Source organism: Hypomesus transpacificus, chromosome 12 (genome assembly GCF_021917145.1).
Source record: "Hypomesus transpacificus isolate Combined female chromosome 12, fHypTra1, whole genome shotgun sequence".
NCBI lineage: Eukaryota > Metazoa > Chordata > Actinopteri > Osmeriformes > Osmeridae > Hypomesus > Hypomesus transpacificus.
The window spans coordinates 481,925-501,822 of record NC_061071.1 but is presented as its reverse complement, the minus strand read 5'-3'; the positions used below and the strand labels follow the sequence as shown (position 1 = coordinate 501,822).

The 19,898-nt window shown below is 48.1% G+C and overlaps 4 protein-coding genes across 5 annotated transcripts; 3 read left to right on the top strand and 1 right to left on the bottom strand.

Annotated features, from left to right (window-relative positions):
• The first annotated feature begins 242 nt into the window (after positions 1 to 242).
• On the top strand, positions 243 to 6,373 carry gcfc2 (GC-rich sequence DNA-binding factor 2). 2 transcript variants are annotated; one of them, XM_047030369.1, is made up of 18 exons: positions 243 to 629; positions 902 to 1,006; positions 1,108 to 1,281; positions 1,388 to 1,630; positions 2,103 to 2,206; positions 2,947 to 3,065; positions 3,357 to 3,540; positions 3,659 to 3,782; positions 3,929 to 4,004; positions 4,156 to 4,232; positions 4,450 to 4,649; positions 4,753 to 4,897; positions 4,987 to 5,108; positions 5,242 to 5,318; positions 5,427 to 5,493; positions 5,649 to 5,795; positions 5,949 to 6,088; positions 6,177 to 6,373. In XM_047030369.1, the coding sequence occupies exons 1-18, from the start codon at positions 314 to 316 to the stop codon at positions 6,292 to 6,294; spliced, it is 2,538 nt and encodes an 845-aa protein (XP_046886325.1). In that variant the 5' UTR covers positions 243 to 313; the 3' UTR covers positions 6,295 to 6,373. The 2 variants fall into 2 exon arrangements, with proteins under 2 accessions (XP_046886325.1, XP_046886323.1); XM_047030367.1 differs by having other exon boundaries at positions 1,385 to 1,630.
• A 457-nt stretch (positions 6,374 to 6,830) lies between these two features.
• pfn4 (profilin family member 4) lies at positions 6,831 to 8,150 on the top strand. The gene is made up of 4 exons (XM_047031423.1): positions 6,831 to 7,165; positions 7,315 to 7,446; positions 7,601 to 7,706; positions 7,812 to 8,150. Exons 1-4 carry the CDS (start codon positions 7,043 to 7,045, stop codon positions 7,838 to 7,840), a joined length of 390 nt encoding a protein of 129 aa, XP_046887379.1. The 5' UTR covers positions 6,831 to 7,042; the 3' UTR covers positions 7,841 to 8,150.
• A 54-nt stretch (positions 8,151 to 8,204) lies between these two features.
• On the bottom strand, positions 8,205 to 14,402 carry LOC124474954 (saccharopine dehydrogenase-like oxidoreductase). Its single transcript, XM_047031422.1, has 12 exons — positions 14,062 to 14,402; positions 13,564 to 13,676; positions 12,962 to 13,042; positions 11,428 to 11,557; positions 11,260 to 11,309; positions 10,905 to 11,035; positions 10,609 to 10,726; positions 9,894 to 10,013; positions 9,702 to 9,758; positions 9,475 to 9,580; positions 9,181 to 9,262; positions 8,205 to 9,072 (listed from the first exon to the last, which is right to left on the bottom strand). Exons 1-12 carry the CDS (start codon positions 14,258 to 14,260, stop codon positions 8,982 to 8,984), a joined length of 1,278 nt encoding a protein of 425 aa, XP_046887378.1. The 5' UTR covers positions 14,261 to 14,402; the 3' UTR covers positions 8,205 to 8,981.
• A 550-nt stretch (positions 14,403 to 14,952) lies between these two features.
• tfb2m (transcription factor B2, mitochondrial) lies at positions 14,953 to 19,474 on the top strand. The gene is made up of 10 exons (XM_047031056.1): positions 14,953 to 15,100; positions 15,580 to 15,892; positions 15,982 to 16,171; positions 16,274 to 16,365; positions 16,446 to 16,599; positions 16,880 to 17,028; positions 17,277 to 17,366; positions 17,762 to 17,818; positions 18,196 to 18,344; positions 18,689 to 19,474. The coding sequence occupies exons 2-10, from the start codon at positions 15,632 to 15,634 to the stop codon at positions 18,873 to 18,875; spliced, it is 1,329 nt and encodes a 442-aa protein (XP_046887012.1). The 5' UTR covers positions 14,953 to 15,100; positions 15,580 to 15,631; the 3' UTR covers positions 18,876 to 19,474.
• Positions 19,475 to 19,898: the final 424 nt, after the last annotated feature.

Here is a 19,898-nt window from a genome sequence, read left to right as displayed (position 1 = left end):
AACTGATCTAGGATCCGCTGGCCATTACCAGTCTCAGCCAGGACGGACACAAAAACGGATTGTGATCAGCTACTTTTATTTGATCTCAATTCTAAGATCCATGCAAACACATGCTTACTATTGTTAATTACACCGTTAGTTGTATGATAATTGTTCTGAAAGTATATTTAATGCGCCAAAAACGACAATGACTACATGTTCCAGAAAGCATTGTAAGCAATTTACGATAGATTTACGCCCCTTCTAACATTTTCCGACATGCCATATTACGTGATATTTACATGGCAGGTTGCAGTCCAGACTTAGCAAGAACATGTTCAATAAGAAGGTCCGTAGAAACATCCGTCAAAGAAAAGGAGAATCCAGCGATGAGGATGAACAAAAAGACGGAAGCGTAGATGATATCAAAGTAGTACACCCTGCTGCTGTAAATATAAAACCGTCAAAGTTGCCCCAGAACCGCGGGATCTCTTGCAGTTCAAAGCGGGAGGTGACGCCTCCTAAATCGGACTCGAGTGGTGACGAGGACCCTGGGCAGGTCGGTGGACCCTTCGCTGTCCGTAGCAGGAACGTGGATGTCGGGAAGAAGAAGAAGGGAAACGTACTTAGCTTTTCGGATGAAAAAGAAGGTAAAATTGTCTTAAGTTGGTCGATAAGCCTCATGTCAACTTAGACGTATTTCGAACGTCAGCCCTTTCGAGGATCTCCTCACTCTGCGTTCTCAGTCTGCTTCTCAGTCCAGCTGTGTCACTGCTACCAAGATGGACTGGAGGCTACGTCCTTCCAGTTCGATCTTTATTTTGATACCAATAACTCAACACAGAGATAAAGATCGATCGACAGACGGACAGACGGACAGACGGACACGAGACTCGTTAACTGTTTCTTCTCTTGTTATCAGGTAAGGTATCCGAATTCAAGGTGAAGAAATTAGCGGATAAAGCTGTTGTTTTCCAAGCCCGTAAGAAAGAAGATTCACTTGCGAAGACCACTTTCAGACCCGCAGGTAAACAACCCCACCCATTTCATTATCCCAGACAATTTTAACAGTCTCTCCAAGCCAAACCTAACCACGGATAACCATTTTTATCTTCTTCAACCTAACAGGCACAGCCAGAAGGAACGTAACTAGGGCTGAATCACCTCTAAGGCCTTCTGGTAGTGATGATGATGGGGCCTCAGGTGAAGAGCTGTCCCCAGACAGTGACCCCGAGGAAGAGGCCAAGTCCACCTCCAGCTCAGCCTCCTCCAAAACCTCCAAGCCCTCCGCCCCCAAAAAGGGTCGGTCCATCTCTCAAGTCCACTTCTGCGCTCTTCAACAGACGTGAACACATGCATGGACACTGAAACTGGACTGTTAATTAGTCAAGTTTTTCCTGTGCAGTAGTGATCCCAGACGCCCGGAGGATCACGGCAGCCAGGAGGCAGCGTCAGGAGGCCCGAGCCCAGAAGGAGTACATCCCTCTGGGGAGGGAAGGGGAGCGGTCCCCCAGCAACCCTGGAGACCTGGACCGGGACGAGGGGAGCGACGGACACGAGGATGATGACGATGAGCCAGACGACCACGAACGCAGGATCGAGTTTGCCCCGAGACCCAGGACAGTGAGGGAAAGGATCGCAGAGAAGCTGGGTGAGGAACAGAAAGAGGCTGGGTGAGGGAGGGGGAGAGGCTGGGTGAGGGTGGGGGAGAGGAGGAGAGAGGCTGGGTGAGGGAGGGGGAGAGGAGGAGAGAGGCTGGGTGAGGGAGAGGCTGGGTGAGAAAGGGAGAGAGGCTGGGTGAGGAAGGGGGAGAGGGAGAGAGGCTGGGTGAGGGAGGGGGTGAGAGAGGCTGAGGGAGAGGGGAGAGGAGGACAGATCCTGGGTGAATGAGTGGAGAGGGGTAGAACAAGAAAGGGGGACCGGAAAAGGAGAGAGAGAGAGTGAATGAGAGGAAAAGAGGTGGAGGAGGAGGATACTTGGAAAGTAGTGAGTGAACAAAGGAAAGAAGACCACCTGACATTCAGTTAGTTAAAGGACAAAATGAGGAGGGGGTTAAAGAAGAAACATTTCTGAAGGAGATATGAAGCACCTTAGGCTAACTGTTGTGTGTGTGTGTGTTGCAGGAGGGAGTGCCAGTGAGGACAGCGACTCCCAGGAGAGAGAAGACCAGGAGCTCTGGGAGGAGCAGCAGATAGGGAAGGGGGTCAAGAGACACCCGGGGGAACAGGTACCACGCTGTCATTCCCCCTCTGTCGTCCCTCCCCCTGTCGTCCCTCCCTCTGTCGTCCCCCCCTCTGGTCCCCCCCCCCCCCCCCCTCTGTCGTCCCTCCCTCTGTCGTCCCCCCCTCTGTCGTCCCTCCCCCTGTCCCCCCCCCCTCTGTCGTCCCCCCCTCTGTCGTCCCCCCCTCTGTCGTCCCTCCCCCTGTCGTCCCCCCCTCTGTCGTCCCCCCCTCTGTCGTCCCCCCCTCTGTCGTCCCTCCCTCTGTCGTCCCCCCCCTCTGGTCCCCGTCCCCCCCTCTGTCGTCCCCCCCTCTGGTCCCCCCCCCCCCCCCCCCCCCCTCTGTTGTCCCTCCCCCTCTTTTCCAGCATTTTATTTAACCACAAGAAAAAAGCAGCACACCCATTCTCTGTACTTTTAATGGTTCCATCATCTCTCCCCCTCTTTTCCTCCCCCCTCCCCTGCCTCTCCTCCCTCCCCTGCCTCTACTCCTCCCCTGCCTCTCCTCCTCCCTCCCCTCCTCCTCCCCTGCCTCTCCTCCTCCCTCCTCCCCTCCCCTGCCTCTCTTCCTCCCCTGCCTCCCCTCCCTCCCCTCCTCCTTCCCTGCCTCCCCTCCTCCTCCCCTCCTCCTCCCCTCCCTCCCCTCCTCCTCCCCTCCCCCTCCCCTCCGCCTCCCTTGCCTCCCCTCCCTCCCCTCCTCCTCCCCTCCCTCCCCTCCTCCCCTCCCTCCCTTCCTCCTCCCTCCCCAGAGCCCCAGCAGTGACAGCAGTGTGTGCAGTGGCCGAGGCAGGCTGAAGAAAAGGGCTGTGATCCCAGAGACTCTTCCTGCAGTCACAGTCAGCATGGTGAAGAGGAGGATCACTGGGAAGTCAGTCAGCACCCCTCCTAAACATAGCACCACTGACAGGCAGAGCAGGGTGACTCGGCACAATCTAAAGCAAGTCTAACTTGCCTCCTCTGTGCCTTTGTGGGGTCATACTTTTTTTTTTTCTTCCCCTCCTGTCTTCCTCCCCTCTCTCGCTTCCTTTTTATCTTCCACCTTTCCTTTCTCTACCTCCTCTTCTCTTTCTCACCCACACCCTTCTCTGCTCTTCTCGTCTTTACCTCTGTCCTCTCTCTCTCTCTGTCTCTCTCTCCTTATCTCTCCCTCCTCTCCCAGACTGGACTCTCTGAGGGGGGTCCACAGGGCCCGCGAGGCAGAGCTGAGGAGGATGGAGGGGGACATGGAGGGTGCCAGAACCGCCCTGGAGAACCTGGAGAACAGTTCCTCGGACCGGCAGCTGAGTTTCTACCGCGACATGAACCTCTACGTACGGAACCTGGTGGAATGCCTGAGAGAGAAGGTCAGAGAAGAAGCCCCTGTTGAACTCTGGGAGGAACGGAGCCGAATGGATCCTCTCCACATGCATCCTGGTGGGAATGTATGGCTGTTGGGTTTTATTTGTGCTGTGTGTCGTGCAGGTGGTGGAGATCAACTCACTGGAGCTGGACATGCACTCTCTGCTGTCTGACCAGGCGGAGGCGCTGTTGTCCCGCAGACGGGAGACCGTCCAACTGGAGTCCTCCCGCCTTCAGCAGCTCTGCTGTGAGTGTGTGTGTTTATTGGTGTGTGTGTATGGTTGTGTACTTGTGTGTTTGTAACTGTATGGGTGTGTGTGTCTTTAAGGTTTCACTGATCTCTCTCTCTCTCTTTCTCTCTCTCTCTCTGTCTCTCTGTCTGTGTGTGTGTAGACAGCAGTGATCCACAAAGTGAAGGAGAGTCAGGTGACCTGTCAGGTGACCACCTGAACGAGACACTGGTTAAAGGGTGAGAGAGAGAGAGGTGGCGGCTTTCCTAAGTGGTCAAGCGTTGACACGTTTTAGCATTTAACATGCTAAATGTAGGATACCGTTCCATCGCAAACATGTTCACTGCTGCTCTTGTATTATACTGACATCAGAAAACATTTCCCCGTCAGTGACGAAGACTCTGACAGTCTTCCAGCAGACAGCGAGCCTTCGGCTGAGGAAGAGGAAGAACTGCAGAAGAAGAAAGGTATAGAGGGGGAGGGGAGGGGGGGCGCGGGATTACCAAACAGCTACTTTTGTTATCTGTGAGGCAGTTATGAAATCCAATACAAGCTGAAGATCTGTCACGTTCTCTGCCCCCCTCTCTCTTCTCCCCCATTCTCTCTTTCCTCCTCCTCTTCACCCCGCCCCCCCCCCCCCTTCCTTTTCATCACCCCACCTCCTCCCCCTCCCTCCCCCTCCAGCTGAGCTGGTGAGCCGGTCTCAGGGTGTGTTTGCAGATGTCCAGGAGGAGTTCTGGGACGTCAGGAAGGTGCTGCGTCGGTTCGAGGAGTGGAGAAGCTTGTTCTCTGAGTCCTACCACAGCGCCTACATCAGCCTCTGTCTGCCCAAACTGCTCAACCCACTCATCAGACACCAGATCCTGGGCTGGAGCCCCCTACAGGTACCAACAGGAACACACTCACTCACAGTACACACACACACAGAGGACTGTGGGATGTTGTTTATGTGTTTTATCTATGTTGTGTTTCTTCTGTGTGTTTCAGTCAGCAGTGGAGGACTTTGAGGCGTTGCCATGGTACTCTGCCGTGGAGGCGTTTTGCCACGGCGATGGTTACGAGGAGAAGGAGAACGCTGACAGGAAGACTCTGCCTGCCATCATAGAGAAAACACTGCTGCCCAAGATACAGGGTCTGTTAGGGTCTCTCTCTCTTTCTCTGTTCCTCTCTCTCTGTCTCTCTCACACACTCAAATATGCTAATTGTAACCTCCCCCCCCAGGCTATGTGGAGCTGGTGTGGGACCCCCTGTCCAGGCAGGAGTCTTCCCGGTTGGCAGTGCTCTGCCACAGACTGAAGGATGACTACTTCCTGTTCCAGGGAGAGCACAGCAAACCGGTCAAGGTGAACAGTCATTTTCCATTTGTGTACGTGTTTGTGTCATTTTTGTTTAATGGTAAATCAATACCACCTGAACCTGACCATCTGTGTGGTCAGATAACTCAATGGTGTGCACCCCCCTCCCCCTCCCCCACAGGCATTTTTGGACGCAGTGATTGGTCGGCTGAGGACCTCCGTGGAGGAAGATGTCTTCATCCCTCTCTATCCTAAAAGGTGAGCCTAGACATGCAGGCAGGATACATGAACAGGATACAAGGTCTAGAATGAGTGAACTTGGAGATGAAGACAGCTGTTGATGTTGTCGTCTGTTTTCTCCGACAGGTTTCTGGGAGACAGCTCTTCTCCACAGTGCAGGTTCAGAGACGAACAGTTCTGGACTGCCGTAAAGGTAAAGGAGCTGAAGGAGAACTTTAAGTAGCTTTACATTAAGTGTACGTGTTGCTGTTTCTGTCCCTCTTTAATACGTGTCTCTCTGTGTGTGTGTGTGTGTGTCTCTCTGTGTGTGTGTGTGTGTGTCTCTCTGTGTGTGTGTGTGTGTGCCAGCTTCTTGGTAGCATGTCTTTGTGGGAGGGCCTGGTGTCAGGGGAGGCCCTGAGGGAGGTGATGTTGGACCAGCTCCTGAACCGCTACCTGATGATGACGATACTGAACGATCCCCGACCACAAGACTCCCTCCGCAAGACCAGCAAGGTCCGCTTCACGCCCATCTGTCAAACCCTCTCTGGATACTAACCATGTTCCTTCTGTGGTTTTTAAGGGCGTCGGTGATCAAGATTTTCGATCGATTTTGTTTACCTCTCTCTCCTTTGACTCTTCTTGACTCGTTTCCATCTCTCCTCCCAGGTGGCAGAGTGTTTTCCTGAGTCGTGGTTCAGCCATGTGAGTGGTGGTTCGTCTCTCCCCCAACTCCTGTCTCTCAGTAAACACCTGCTCCAGATAGCCCATTCTGTCTGCAAGCAGCAGCCAAACAGCCCCAGCACCAGGTAACACTGGCACCAGCCCAGCCCAACCTCGATCTGGAAAGTGTTATTATGTTCGTACATTCATTGTTTGTTTTTTCTTTGACCCTAGGGAATTTGTGAGTGACGTGCTGAAGGTTCTGGCCCGCATCAAAGCTTGGGACAACGCCACGGCCTTAGCAGAGAAATATGATTACACAGATCTCCTGGACGCTCTCGATATGTCCTGATCATCATGTTGTGATTCAGTGTACAGTTATAGCTGTACTTTTTTTAAAGAATAAAAATATTTTTCATTGTGTTTATAGATACGATCGTATTTACATTATTCCAGTTCACAAAATGTTTGACCACTAATCTAGCATGTTGGGTCCTCAGATGCCTCAAAATTGGATGTTTGAACATAGCCAGGAAGAAAATAGAAAAGCAGTAAAAGGAAATTACAAATAACGTTTTATTTAAAACTGAAATTCACAAAAAACAATTCATGCCCCGAGAAAGACTTAAAAAAAAAACTGCGATATGTGTATCCCCTCTAACTCATATGCTAGACAGCAAAAGTTACAGAGGGGATACACATTATATCAGGTGAAAAAACGGCTTGATATAATGTGTATCCCCTCTGTAACTTTTGCTAGAGAAGACATCTCCATATTATCTCAGGTTGTTCATTGTGACCAAAATAACACAGAAAATAACACACATGATGGCAGGACAGATCCTTTGAATGTTAGGGGAGTGGTTACACATTATATCAGGTGAAAAAAAGCCCAGGTGTTCGGTTTAAGAGTTGAATTCGAAGTGCTGCAGTTAAACACTGCTTCTCTGAGAGTGCACGTGCGCTCCCTTGGCACAACACCGGGACGGGTGGAAAAGCTATGCGCATGGCCTGTTTATTTGTTTCTATGGAAACCAGTAGCAAACTTTTTGAGAGAAAAAAAACTGGATTGTAACCTTGACAGGAAACAAAATACAACGATGAGTCTCAACCAATTTCAAATTATGATTAACGATTGCCTTATTGACACAAAACACGTGGAAAACGCTGCAATATTGGTGGCAAAAAATGGAAACGTGACCGCTGCATCTGCCAGGTTTCAGGTAACAGTATAGAGCTTTTCTAGTTGCCTTCTACTGTACCGAAACTCTAGCTGGAACGCAACTTGATTTATTTGTCTCGCTATCTCGCACCAACTAAATGTGTCTTATTTAATTTGGTTAACGGCAGCGCTGCAAACGCTACTTTCCAGATTATTCCGCAGGCCCAGATGTTTGCAGACGCCTTCAAGGATCTGACCGCCACGAGAGAGCGAGGATTCTACTTCCAAGAAAAAGCGTATACGTGTGTCCGGGCGGACCGAAGCTCCATATACTGCAAATGTGTCAGTTAATCAGTATAAAGTTAGCAACATACGTGACATGATATGAATTCAAAATAGTACACAGTCAATCCTACCTTCTAAAAACAGTTGGTTCGTTGTAGATTTAAATTATATGAACTAGGAACGTCTCACTAGTAGAAAGGTGTTTTTACAGGGTGTGCACGGGTTGATATTGGTGAGGACCACACTGTACGTAATTGTTGCCACCTACAACGGGAGCATGTATCCCAGCGTTTGTGTGGAAGCTGTTGAGAAACTTGGTAAGATATTTATGTATTAGGAGTAACACTAGTGTTATTTTGTGGTCACCTCTAATACCAGCAATTTTTATCATACATACTTTGAAAAATAATGTAACTTTGCAGCGGAATACCTCAAAGAAAAGGGCAAATGATGGAGCTGAACAGCGGGCGAGCCGCGTCTACAGCCGCAGATAAATGATGGACAAAGCGAAGTGACCGCCCCTTTCATGGACTGTAACAGAGAAGATGTCAAACTCAGGAGGCTTCTATTCAGCGTGATACCTGCACACCTAAATAATGCTCTGATGAATTTGAACGTTGTTGGAAAAACTTGTTTGGCTTGATGGATGGAACCTCTACATTGAATATCCAACTGCAAGAGTCAATCAGTCCAATGTGCAAATGTATGTCAGACTAAAATTTGCTGTGGTGGTCAGGTACTGCCGTCAATCAGGAGTGGGTTTATTTTGTAAACATTAATTCTAAGTTTAAAGCAAAAACTCAGCCACTACAACAGATATTTCCAGCAGTGCTGTTGGCTTTATTCATAAGATAAAGACTAGGCAAGCAGAATGCAACTCAAACACTGCACACAAATACTGCTCACTGTTTAACACTCCTGGGCATGCTCAGTGGGGTGGGGGTGGTGGTGGTGGGGGGGTACTGCTCTTTTACCAGTAGTACCATGACATGTTGCTTAGAGGCAGCAAGCTTCACATTCTTAAAATGATCAAGCTGATTAGGAGGGAGCATTGAACCAGTTCTTTAGCAACAAACTTTGTTTCAATAAACAGGTTGAGAAAATGTTTGCTTTGATAAAACAAGGCTACATTCAGTTACTGTTGGAACTCAGAACTGGTGCGAATCATGTGTGGGGGTTCTGGAATTCTGGCATGTTCTAAATAGGAGCTTGTAAAGCTTGTGACCTCCAGGAAACAGTGCACATAAAGTCAACAGTAAACACAGCAGAATGGTCTGAAAAACTCCCAAATACATCTGAACCAATTCAACAGATATAGGAAAACAACCCTTATGAGAAACAATTATGAACATCTGAAGTGAGAACAAACTGTATTATTGAGGGTAGGACTGACACCAAGCTCATATGCAAACACAGAGGAGAAACTGTATTGATAAAGGTATTCTACTCTGGTGAACCATTACAAATACCACAAACCAGCAAAACTGTTAGTGAGCGTGGCTAAAGACTATTTTCATATTTCCAATAACAAGCATATGCGATGTTCAGGATATCATAGACAGATGTGAATGACTTGGAACTGGTGGGCAGGTTTAGATGACAGAAAACTGGATGCCATGTTTGTTGAGGCGATTAATCAGTGTGGTCTTAGCAAAAGCTGCCCCTGGAGTGTATACACCACCCCTACAGAGAGAGAGGGTGACAAATAAGAGGTAAATGAAAGAAAATGTGTTAAACCAAATCAACCTTTTTCTTTAAGTAGTAATAGTGAAGTAGGAAGTCAGAACTCACTTCTTGGGAAGGGCATTGGGCTCGTTCAGGATGGTCATAGCTGATTGGACCATGGTTATGGGTGTGGCCACATATCCCGCCTCTAAAACAGCAAAACATGACTTCTGTCAGATGAGTGGCAGTGAGCCCACAGTGGCAGTTGGAAGAACCCACTAGTGTTATGGTTCTAGGGAACACTTTCCAAATTTCAAGTAATTTCTTTGAAAATAAAATAATAGTTTAACTCATGGTTAAGAGTAGCCTGTTACAGTAAAACAACCAGACTGTGTGAACATGGCGAAGCAGTGACATCACCTGGGCCCTGGACGAGGGTGCGGATCTTGGCGTTGGGTCGACCTTGAGACGGGTCCTCAGTGTAACCTTCCCCATAGAAGGCAAACTGGAAGGAGGCTCCCTCCATCTGACACACACACACACACGTCATTTAGAAGCACTGTTACGACGCAATAGAATGCCCGAGAGTGAGGGATTCTTTAGAACGCACAGGTAGTTCCCTTGAGGAGGTTGAAAGGACACTCTACCTGTTTCCTGGTTGGTCCCTGCTTGGTGAAGAAACCGAAGGAGAAGAACTCTGGGAACTGCGGAAGGAAGAGAATTATGAGCATTTGTTTGGGTAAGGTGTGTGTGTGTGTGTGTGTGTGTCAATGTGTGTGCGTGTGTGTGTGTGTCAATGTGTGTGTGTGTGTGTGCACGCGTCTGTCGTTTTCTTTCACCTTGATCAGCAGGTTTCGTCCCCAGTTGAATTTTACAAAGAACATAAACATCATTCCAGCGAAAAGCATCTTGATTATGTTTCCCACGCCCCCTACTCCTGCATATGCTCCATACTGAACCTGGAGGTCAAGAAGATGTCAAAGGTCAAACAAAGGAGTGTATGTGAGAAAGCTAATATGGAGGCAGAGAGAGAATGTGGAGGCAGAGAGGGAGAGAGAATGTGGAGCCAGAGAGAGGGAGAAAATGTGGAGGCAGAGAGAGAGGGGGAGAGAGAATGTGGAGGCAGAGAGAGAGGGGGAGAGAGAATGTGGAGGCAGAGAGAGAGAGGGGGAGAGAGACTGTGGAGGCAGAGAGAGAGGGGGAGAGAGAATGTGGAGGCAGAGAGAGAGAGAGAGAGAGAGAGAGAGAGAGAGAGAGAGAGGGGGAGAGAGACTGTGGAGGCAGAGAGAGAGAGGGGGAGAGAGACTGTGGAGGCAGAGAGAGAAAGGGGGAGAGAGACTGTGGAGGCAGAGAGAGAGAGGGGGAGAGAGACTGTGGAGGCAGACAGAGAGAGGGGGAGAGAGACTGTGGAGGCAGAGAGAGAGAGGGGGAGAGAGACTGTGGAGGCAGAGAGAGAGAGGGGGAGAGAGACTGTGGAGGCAGAAAGAGAGAGGGGGAGAGAGACTGTGGAGGCAGAGAGAGAGAGAGGGGGAGAGAGAGAGTAGAGCCGCTCACAGGGTCCTCCTGGTGCTCCTCCAGGAGGAAGCGCTGGCTTCTCTTCACCACAGAGGGATCTGCACCCATGAAGGGGACTGCGTACTGCTGCACCTCATCACTGTAGAACAGCGCACTCCTACACACACACACACACACACACACACACACACACACACACACACACACACACACACACACACACACACACACACACACACAGTTAGCATTAACAAGACCCCCCTCCCGCCCCCGAATTCAATCAACATCACAAGCCTGTGAGCACAGCTCCCCACCCAGAACCCCGTGTTCACTACCTGCGCTTGATCTTTGACCCCACCACTGGGAGGGGCTTGTAGCCAAACTTCCTCCTCAGGCTACGAAGCTTTCCGCTGTCGGCGAAGCCGTAGATGGCCGACTGCCATGTACCGTCGTGGATGGAGCCTCCCTGAGAGAGAGAGAGCGAGAGACAGACAGAGAGAGATATATATATAGAGAGAGAGCGAGAGAAAGAGAGAGAGAGATATATATATAGAGAGAGAGCGAGAGAAAGAGAGAGCGAGAAAGAGAGAGCGAGAGATTACCTAAATAAAACTAATCTTTTTTTTCAAGACTATTCATTTTGGGGTAAACCTAGTCCAGTGAAAGGGTTTCTGAGATATGGAGTCTTACCTCAGGGCCTGAACTGGCCGTCAGGAAGCTCTCTACTGCTGTGAGCTTTCCTGTGAGCACACACGAGGAGAGATATTTTTAATTCAATACAAAACTTGGATTGTGATGATAGGCTTCACATGACATGCATGCGGCAATCATTCTCAATACACACACAGACACACACACCTTTGAACTGGTCCCTGGTAAAGATGACGCCCATGTCAGCTGGGATGGAGTCAAAGCCACAGCTGCCCACGACGTAAACCCCCTTCTCATCCGCCTGGCTGTTGTAGTTCAACTGCATGCTCTCTAGAAACTACACGCACACATGCATATGTACACACGGGATTAAAAATAAGCACAACACCCCCACACACACACACACAGTTGCACCTCTCAAGAACGCCCGCTCCCAACCCAAGCTCTTCTCCTGTCTGGCCCCCCAATGGTGGACTAATCTCCCCCATCTCCATCAGAGACACTGACTCTCTCCTCACCTTCAAGAAAAGGCTTAAGACGCACTTGTTCCGTAAGTACAACGGTACTTAAGAAAGATTTGTTGGATCCGATGTTAGTTAGATTTTTATTTCCTCCAGGAACACAATCACACTTAATGAGGGACTTTCTGCACTTGTTAGTTAGTTGTAACTTATTGAACTACTTGTGTCGCTGTAAATTATACTATTGTTGCTTGCTTGCTTTCCTACAGGTACACTCTTGGACTTTTGAGGTTCATGTTTAATTTGTTTGACTACATGCTCTTATGTTTCTTCCCATAGGCACTTATTTGCTTTTCACAATGTATGCCTCGTGTTTTGGCTACCCATGTTTTTGGGGCTATCTCGTTGTTTATGATCATTGACCTATGCACTTCTGTAAAGCTCTCTCTTGGAAGTCGCTTTAGATAAAAGCATCTGCTAAATGAATACATGTAAATTTAAATGTCAAAACACAAACACCGCTAGAACTAGGACAGGGTGTGATTAGATTGGGATAGAGCAGTAAACAGTAATGTCTCTAATGGACAGCAGCATGTCACTGGGCATGACTCCTGTCCACCCTGCTGGAGCCTCTCTCAGACCCAGGCTTCACCCGGGCTTCACCCGGGCTTCACCCGGGCTTCACCCGGGCCTATAACCAGCGTCCGAGTTGAAGTCCAACCAAAGACGTCAATAACAGCTCAGGGATATTTACATTACATTTACATTTATTCATTTAGCAGACGCTTTTATCCAAAGCGACTTCCAAGAGAAAGCTTTACCAAGAGTGCATAGGTCAATGATCATAAACGACGAGATAGCCCCAAAAACATTATGGGTAGCCAAAACATGAGCATACATTGAGATAAGCAAATAAGTACCAATGGAAAGAAACACAAGGGCATGTAGTTATATAAAATATTTCTATATTTGGGGCAGGGCGGTTTTTACATGGATAATAGTGGCTCTCTTTTTTTTATGTATGAGGTCTGAACTTTTGGGAACCTCTCATGGCCCTGGTCTCACCACAAGTGACCTGGAGTAAGAAGGTTGACTGTAGGTCCAGTTCACTAGTTCAGACCGCATCCAACTAACAGGAATTCAATGGGGAGTGTATGAGGCAAGAGAAGACAGACAAAGAAATGGAATGCGGCCCCTCTAGTCTGCCTATCTAAGAGGGACGAGAGGAGGAAGTGAACAGGTCTAGAAGTGGGACACGGTCTCTCCAATGAACACAGTACCTGGGGCTCTCCACAGATGTCGATGTGGTGTGCTCCGTTCTCCACACATGCCTTCACCACGGGCTCCCCCCAGAACCTGTACTACAGACAGACACACACACACACAGACACACACACTCAGAGTTAATGTCATAAATCCAGTCTATCCATAACTAGGCATTAACTTCTAACTACCTGCATAATCTAAATTCTAGAGTGTGTGCGCATGACTGACAGAAAGGGGGAATAGTCTGATGTACAAGGTACATTCAGTGATTTCACACTCGTTGATATTGCGCAAACAGCGATGTTGTGTCATTCCTGATATCTGGGTTATATTCTTCACCTGGAATGCCAGGTGATGAAATAAACTAATGTCCAGAGGAGCTATGCTAGCACTTCAATCTAGGTCAGAGAAAGTGCTCTCTTTGGGATTCACATTGTAAGCTAGACAATTATATTCCTGAGTCTGACACCGCTTTCGACTGTGCTGAGTACGATCACTATTCCGACCTTGACAATCACACTCATTGTACCTCAACAGAGCGTGCTCTGTCTGTGTGTGTGTGTGTTTGTGTGTGAGAGAGATTGTGTATGTATCTTACAGACAGTGGGATACTTACAGGCCCCACACAGTTGAGAACGATCACACCCTGTTTGCACATGGCTGCCAGGGAGTCCGGCTCTCCTACATCTGCTACGATGATGTCCACCTCCGTCCTCAGCTCTGGCTTACCTACGGCACAGACAGAGGTCAAGAACAGGACCAAACACCCCCTGGGACTCCCCATAATCCCCACTTCAACAAGATCTACTGACGAACACTGTACTTATGAAGGAATCGCATAAAGTCCATTACTCATTAAAGAAAGCTTGATTAAAAAGAATAACGTTAGCTATATTCACGTAATTTGCTTTGTACACTTAAATAACTACTATGTATGTTGAGTGATCAGATTGGGTCCTCCAGGAGAATGCTCTGAAAATCCGATTAGAGCCTTTGTTGAACACAATTGCACATGACGCACAACGTCGAACGTAAAGCAAGCAAACAATTAAACAAAAAACATTCATATTACTACAAGCAACACGTAGAATTGTACAGAAATAAAACGACATACTGAGGGCGGCAGCCGCCTGTTCCAGAACTTTTTCCAGCTTCGGTCTGCTTCTCCCAGCAACGGCCCATTTCAACGTCCCCTTTGGTCCCTCGGACGAGGTACGAGCTACCTCTTCCACTACAAACTGCCCTGTAAAGCCCGAGGCTCCGAAAATAATTATGTGATATGGCCTACTAGTAGAAGTTTCGACCTTTGCCATTGTTACAATTATCTAGCTGTTGAGTTACTGCCTGGCACTGGAGTGGAACTGCAACTGGAATCAACGACGGCAGCGTGGATCTATTTGACAGCTCTGTGTATTCCAGAGCGAACTCGCAGACAGCTGTACTTCCGTAGCTTAACCTAGGGTTAATGCACAATTTAAAGCTCAGCTATCTTAATGGGCGCGGACTACCTGCGGACATTTAAGAAGACACCGCAGCTTTGATTGTTGATTGCAATCATGTATAACGTGTTTTACTTCTCTGTGTAACCATCAACTATGATTATATGTGCTTTTGACGTGTTTAAAAGACTAATTTGTGCCTGTAGCATGTAGCCTACTTCCGCACATTTTCTCAAGTAACGGAGCTCCAATTGAATACAAGATTATGGGCGTTCCAATGCATGTATAGATTTTGATTGGATGACTGGGAAGTGTCACTCAGAGCCATAGAAAAAGAAAGAATTTTTTCTATGGCTCTGGTGTCACTGTAGTGTCACTTAACTCATCCCTGGCATAAATTGTTACCGCACATGTATCACAATTTTTTCTTCCATATTTGTTGTTACATGTATTATGTTTGTACGAAATGTGTATATGTGTTGGTAATAAAAAATAAAATTAAAAGAGTAAAGGAATTGGAAAAAATAAGTCTCACTGTCGCCTGAAAATGACGTAGTGAACATGCACCCAATCCTCCATCATCAGGCACCACACGGGTTGCGAAAACATTGAGGGCAAATACGAGCTCAATGTCACAAAATGTGAACGGATGTATTATGTAAATATATTAACTGAACTACAGAACCCGGACATAGGGGAATATAATCTATAAAGGTATGTGAAGTATTGAATCGATACGAAAAGCATAGCAAAGGTTGTCATTATATAGCTGGCATTTTGCTATAATTAGCTAGCTAGCTTTTAGCAGCAACAGCAGCATTACGTGACTAGCTTAGTTTTCTGTATTCTAGTTTTCTGGCCAGGTAACTTGTTAAATCATTTAAACTTGTCTGTAAACAGCACAACAACTTTTACAGTCTAACCTTTACAGTAAGGTTAGCCACGTGCATGCGTTACATGTTGTAAAAGTCGATACCAAAGTCAACTTGGTGCCAGCTACTGTATATGCGACTCCAATATTAATACCGCTCGTAAGACGGAGGTACTTAGTATTAATAATATGTTTTTGTCTTTGACGGATCATCCTAAAACAATAGCTAGATTTTTAAAGTAATGGAACTGCACGTAGGGAAACTCTTAACGCATCACATACTGTAAATCCGTACCTTAAACCCCCTCTCTTCTATTCACAGGTACCGCCCCCCCCCTTCTCTCTCTATCCGTCCCCCTCTCCACCTAGCCATCATGTCCACCCAGGTGTGCAGACTCCTGGTTTTGGCGATGCGGTCTGCATGCTGTCGTCCCGGCAACAGGCCCTGTGTAAGGCCCCAGGCGTCCCTAAGCTGTGGGCCCATGGCCCGGATCCCCCACAGACGCTCCTACAGCCTGGACTCCCTGTCGTCTGGGCTTGGGGGGCCCCAGGTCCATCAGTCCAGGGGGGACAGGCTGTCCCCGTCCTCCGCTCTCCCCCACAGGAGGCTCTCTGCAGCAGCCATGTCTGTCAAGGTGGGTCTGCTTCTGGGGACGGTGTGGAGAGGAGGGGGTTCTCTCTCCTGTAGAGCACAGTTTTAATGATTGTGTGTGTGTGTGTGTAGGACCACCATTCTCCACAACGCAGGTATGATGATCTGGATCTGGGCAGCGTGGAGGAGAACACCCAGAAGGCCAAAACCTGTAACATTGTGAGGCGTTTCCTCGTAGAGCCAGCCCTCGCCAGCATGGTGGCTCAACACATGGGCCCAAACCTGGAGGACAGCAAAGCCGTCATCTTTGAGTGCCACCCAGGTAGGCGTACTGGCAGACAGATGGGCGATATGAGCCTAAATACCAACGTTGGTGTTATAGAACTGGGATGTAGGGCTCAGATGGATGTGCTGTGTGTCGCAGGTCCAGGGGTGCTGACCAGAACACTGCTCAACGCTGGGGCACAGAGAGTGGTCGCTCTGGAGCCACAACGATGCTTCCTGCCAGACCTCCGGGTACGACTCACACACACACACACGGTAACCTTTCCACAGCCTCTTGTTACATTGTGTTGTGTGTGTGTGTGTGTGTTCAGGCCTTGGAGAGCAAGTTGGATGGTCAGTTGGATGTGATCCAGTGTGACTTCTTCAATCTGGACCCTCGGACAGTGATTACCCAGAAAACTGTGGTCAGAAAGTCAGACAAGCTCTTCAGCGACCTGGGCATATCAGAGGCCAAATGGACTGATGGTGAGATGCATGCACTCTCATGCACTCTCATGCACTCTCATGCACTCTCAAACACTTTTTTTTGGAATGGTTGAAAACGGATTTGTGAATTTTTTTTTTGGGAAAGGTAGCAAAAATAGTTTCTAAACAGTTTTGAACAAAACATTTTTTTAATTACTTTAGAAAAAAAAGTTGACAAACTATTTGCAAAAAAAGTTTCTGACAAAGTTGAGAAAGGTTGAAATTGTCTTTTTGAAAGAGTTGACGAATATTTGATGAGGACTCTACTGTGTGTGTTCAGAGTCCTCAGTTAGGGTGGTGGGGATCATGCCTCACATGACTGAGAAGAACAAGATGTGGAGGCTGGTGTACGCTCTGTTAGAACGCCAATCCATCTTCCACTACGGACGCATCGAACTCAACCTGCTAATGAGTGAGAGAGAGTACCTGGTGAGAACACACACACACCACACACACACACACACACCACACACCACACACCTCTTCACACACTCATGAAGACGGCTATGGTCGCCAAGAACCACTGCTTTGGCTGTAAAGGGATTTCTTATCTTTGGGCCAATATGGCAAACAAGCCAAATCCCTTGTCCCTCAACACTGATGACCTGTGGACAGATGACTTTGATGATGATGATGAGGAGGAGGATGGCGATGATGCTCACGTTCTTCTCCCTCAGAAACTGCTGGCTCGGCCAGGAGACATGGAGAACTACCGAGGGATCGGAGCCCTGTGGCAGATGGCCTGCAACATCCAGCTGCTGCACAAGGTGGGAGGGAGGGAGGGAGGGGAGGGACAGACAGAGGGAGAGGAGGAAGGGAGGGTGAGAGGGTGGGAGGGGGGAGGGAGGGTGGAAGGGAGGGTGGAAGGGAGGGAGGGAGTCCGCAGTCAGGTGGAAAGAGAGGAGGTGCAGTAAAATGATGGGGAAGGAAATGGAGAAGGGAGAGGGAGTAGCAGATGGAGAGAGGGAGGAATAGAGAAGTACGGTGAGAAAGGAAGATGGTAGGGGAAGGATGGACAGGAAGAAGAGAGAGAAGGAACAGTTGGGAGGAGGGGTGGGCCTAACTAGGATCACAATCAGATTGTCCTGACCTGATAAGATGGTCAACCTGAGGGGATGTGACATCACTAACCAACATGTCCCCAATTGGTTGTGTCCTGCAGGAGCCCTGGTCCTCCTTTGTAACATCCTCTAAATACATCCATGTTAAGAAGAGCAGGGTAAGAAACTGGGCTTCAAACGTACACGTCAGACTCCACAAACAATCATCTACAGTCAAGCAGTGCATAAATACGTACACTAGAAAATCAAGGATCAGAATTGCATGGTTCCAACAGTTTTTCAGTGGCCAGTAACAATATCTCAACTACAATATTACTTAGTACAGTGCCACAAAAACAGTGTCAAATCAAGGGCAACATAAACATTACCTCCTTGTAATATAATAAGATGTATTAATTTAATCATGTTGATAAGCCGTGATTGGTTGATTATGTTAGTCCAATCAGAAGGGTAAACTCTGTTAAATAAGTTGCAGTGTTACCTAGCGAACCAAAGTTGTTGAAGTGTTGTCTTGACGACATTGCCCCGCCCACAGCTCCCCAACCAGCACATGTGTCTGGTGCGCCTGACGCCCAGAGAGGATCTGTTCTCAGCACACCTCAGCCCCTCCAACTCCTCAACGCTCATCATGATGGTCAAACAGTGCCTGACCAAGAGGAAGGCTCTGCTCATGGACAAACTGAAGTACGTCACACACACACACACACCTCCTTTCCCTTCTCTCCATCCCTCTGTCATCTTCTGCTCTCCTCATCATCATTTTCTCTTGTTTCTCATCCTTCCTTCTCTCCCACACCCTCCTCTTCACCTCTAATTATCCCCTCCCTCCCTCTGTCCTCCCTCTGTCCTCCCTCCCCCCCCTCCCTCTGTCCTCCCTCTGTCCCCCCTCCCTCCCTCTGTCCCCCCTCCCTCCCCCCCTCCCTCTGTCCTCCCTCTGTCCTCCCTCCCTCCCCCCGCTCCCTCCCCCCCTCCCTCTGTCCTCCCTCCCTCTCCTCTTCTCTAACCCTTCCTCCTCCTGTCTCTCCCAGTCTGTGGAGTCCAGAGAGTGGCCCTAAACTGCTGAGTCAGATGGGGATGCCAGAGGACATCCTGACGGGTCACGTCTACCCCCACGAGTACCGCCAGCTGTTTGAGCTGATGGAGGAGTCTCAGGAGTTCACCCAGAGCTGGCTCTACCAAGAGGTCCTGGACAACACAGACGAGAGCTGGAGCTGAACAGTACCACAACCAGCGCTACCCGCAGGCCTGGAGGGGTATTGCAACCGACTCTTTAAAGGAGAAACACATGGTGTCTGTGAAACTGAAGGACTGGTGTTGGATGATGCTGGTCTCTGGCTGGCCGTGATCAGGACCTGAGAGAGGGGATGTGTGTCGAGCCTGGAGCTGTGTGTCCATGGAGAAGCAGAGACTGCAGGCAGGAAGACAGAATCAAGGTCAAGAGGCTGGATACTGACTCGTTTAAAGCCATTTCTTTAGACAGGTGTGGGTTTGTGTGTGTTTTATACTGTAGTTTTTTTAGATGCAGCACATAAAAATTAATGGTTGAATCAGCAGATTATTGGACTGTGCCTAAAGAGTACTACAGATTGTGTTTGTGTCTATTGGTTCTGTATAAAGTCGAGAAAATTAACTTAGCATTCAAGCCAACTATGTAAAGATATATTGGTAAATGACGGTCTATGGCAGAATGCAATGTGATAATGTTATTTGGGGCAACATAACAACAAACCTATCGGATTGTTTATTCTTATTAAAAGCAATATAACGTAATGCCGAGACTGCGGTTTGCTGGCAATAAAAGTGTTATTATCTGACTTTGACTTTGAATGTGCATACACAATACCATTACCTGTATACAAGAGCTATAAATATACCATGACCTGGGGATGAAATATTTGGTGGCTGATCAGGGCACGGGTGCGTTTTCCATAAAGTCGGAAGAAACTGGCTCGTTGGTTTTCGTTAGTAAACTCGCTTTATGGACCAGGCCCCGAGGTCTCCGAACGCTACAGTCCAGAAGGTATTCCCCAATTCAGTCCCAAACAACTATTTTAAATGCTATTGAATTATGTTTAGCTTTTCATGTAAATAATGTACACATTATCTAAAAGTATTAATTGGAGAAAGCATATTTGCCAACCTCATTACTTGATAGTTTTCATCATTCTGTAAATTACAGTAAATTGTATGCTTGTGTTGTACTTACATTTTTTGCCGCATGATGGCGACAAAATATCT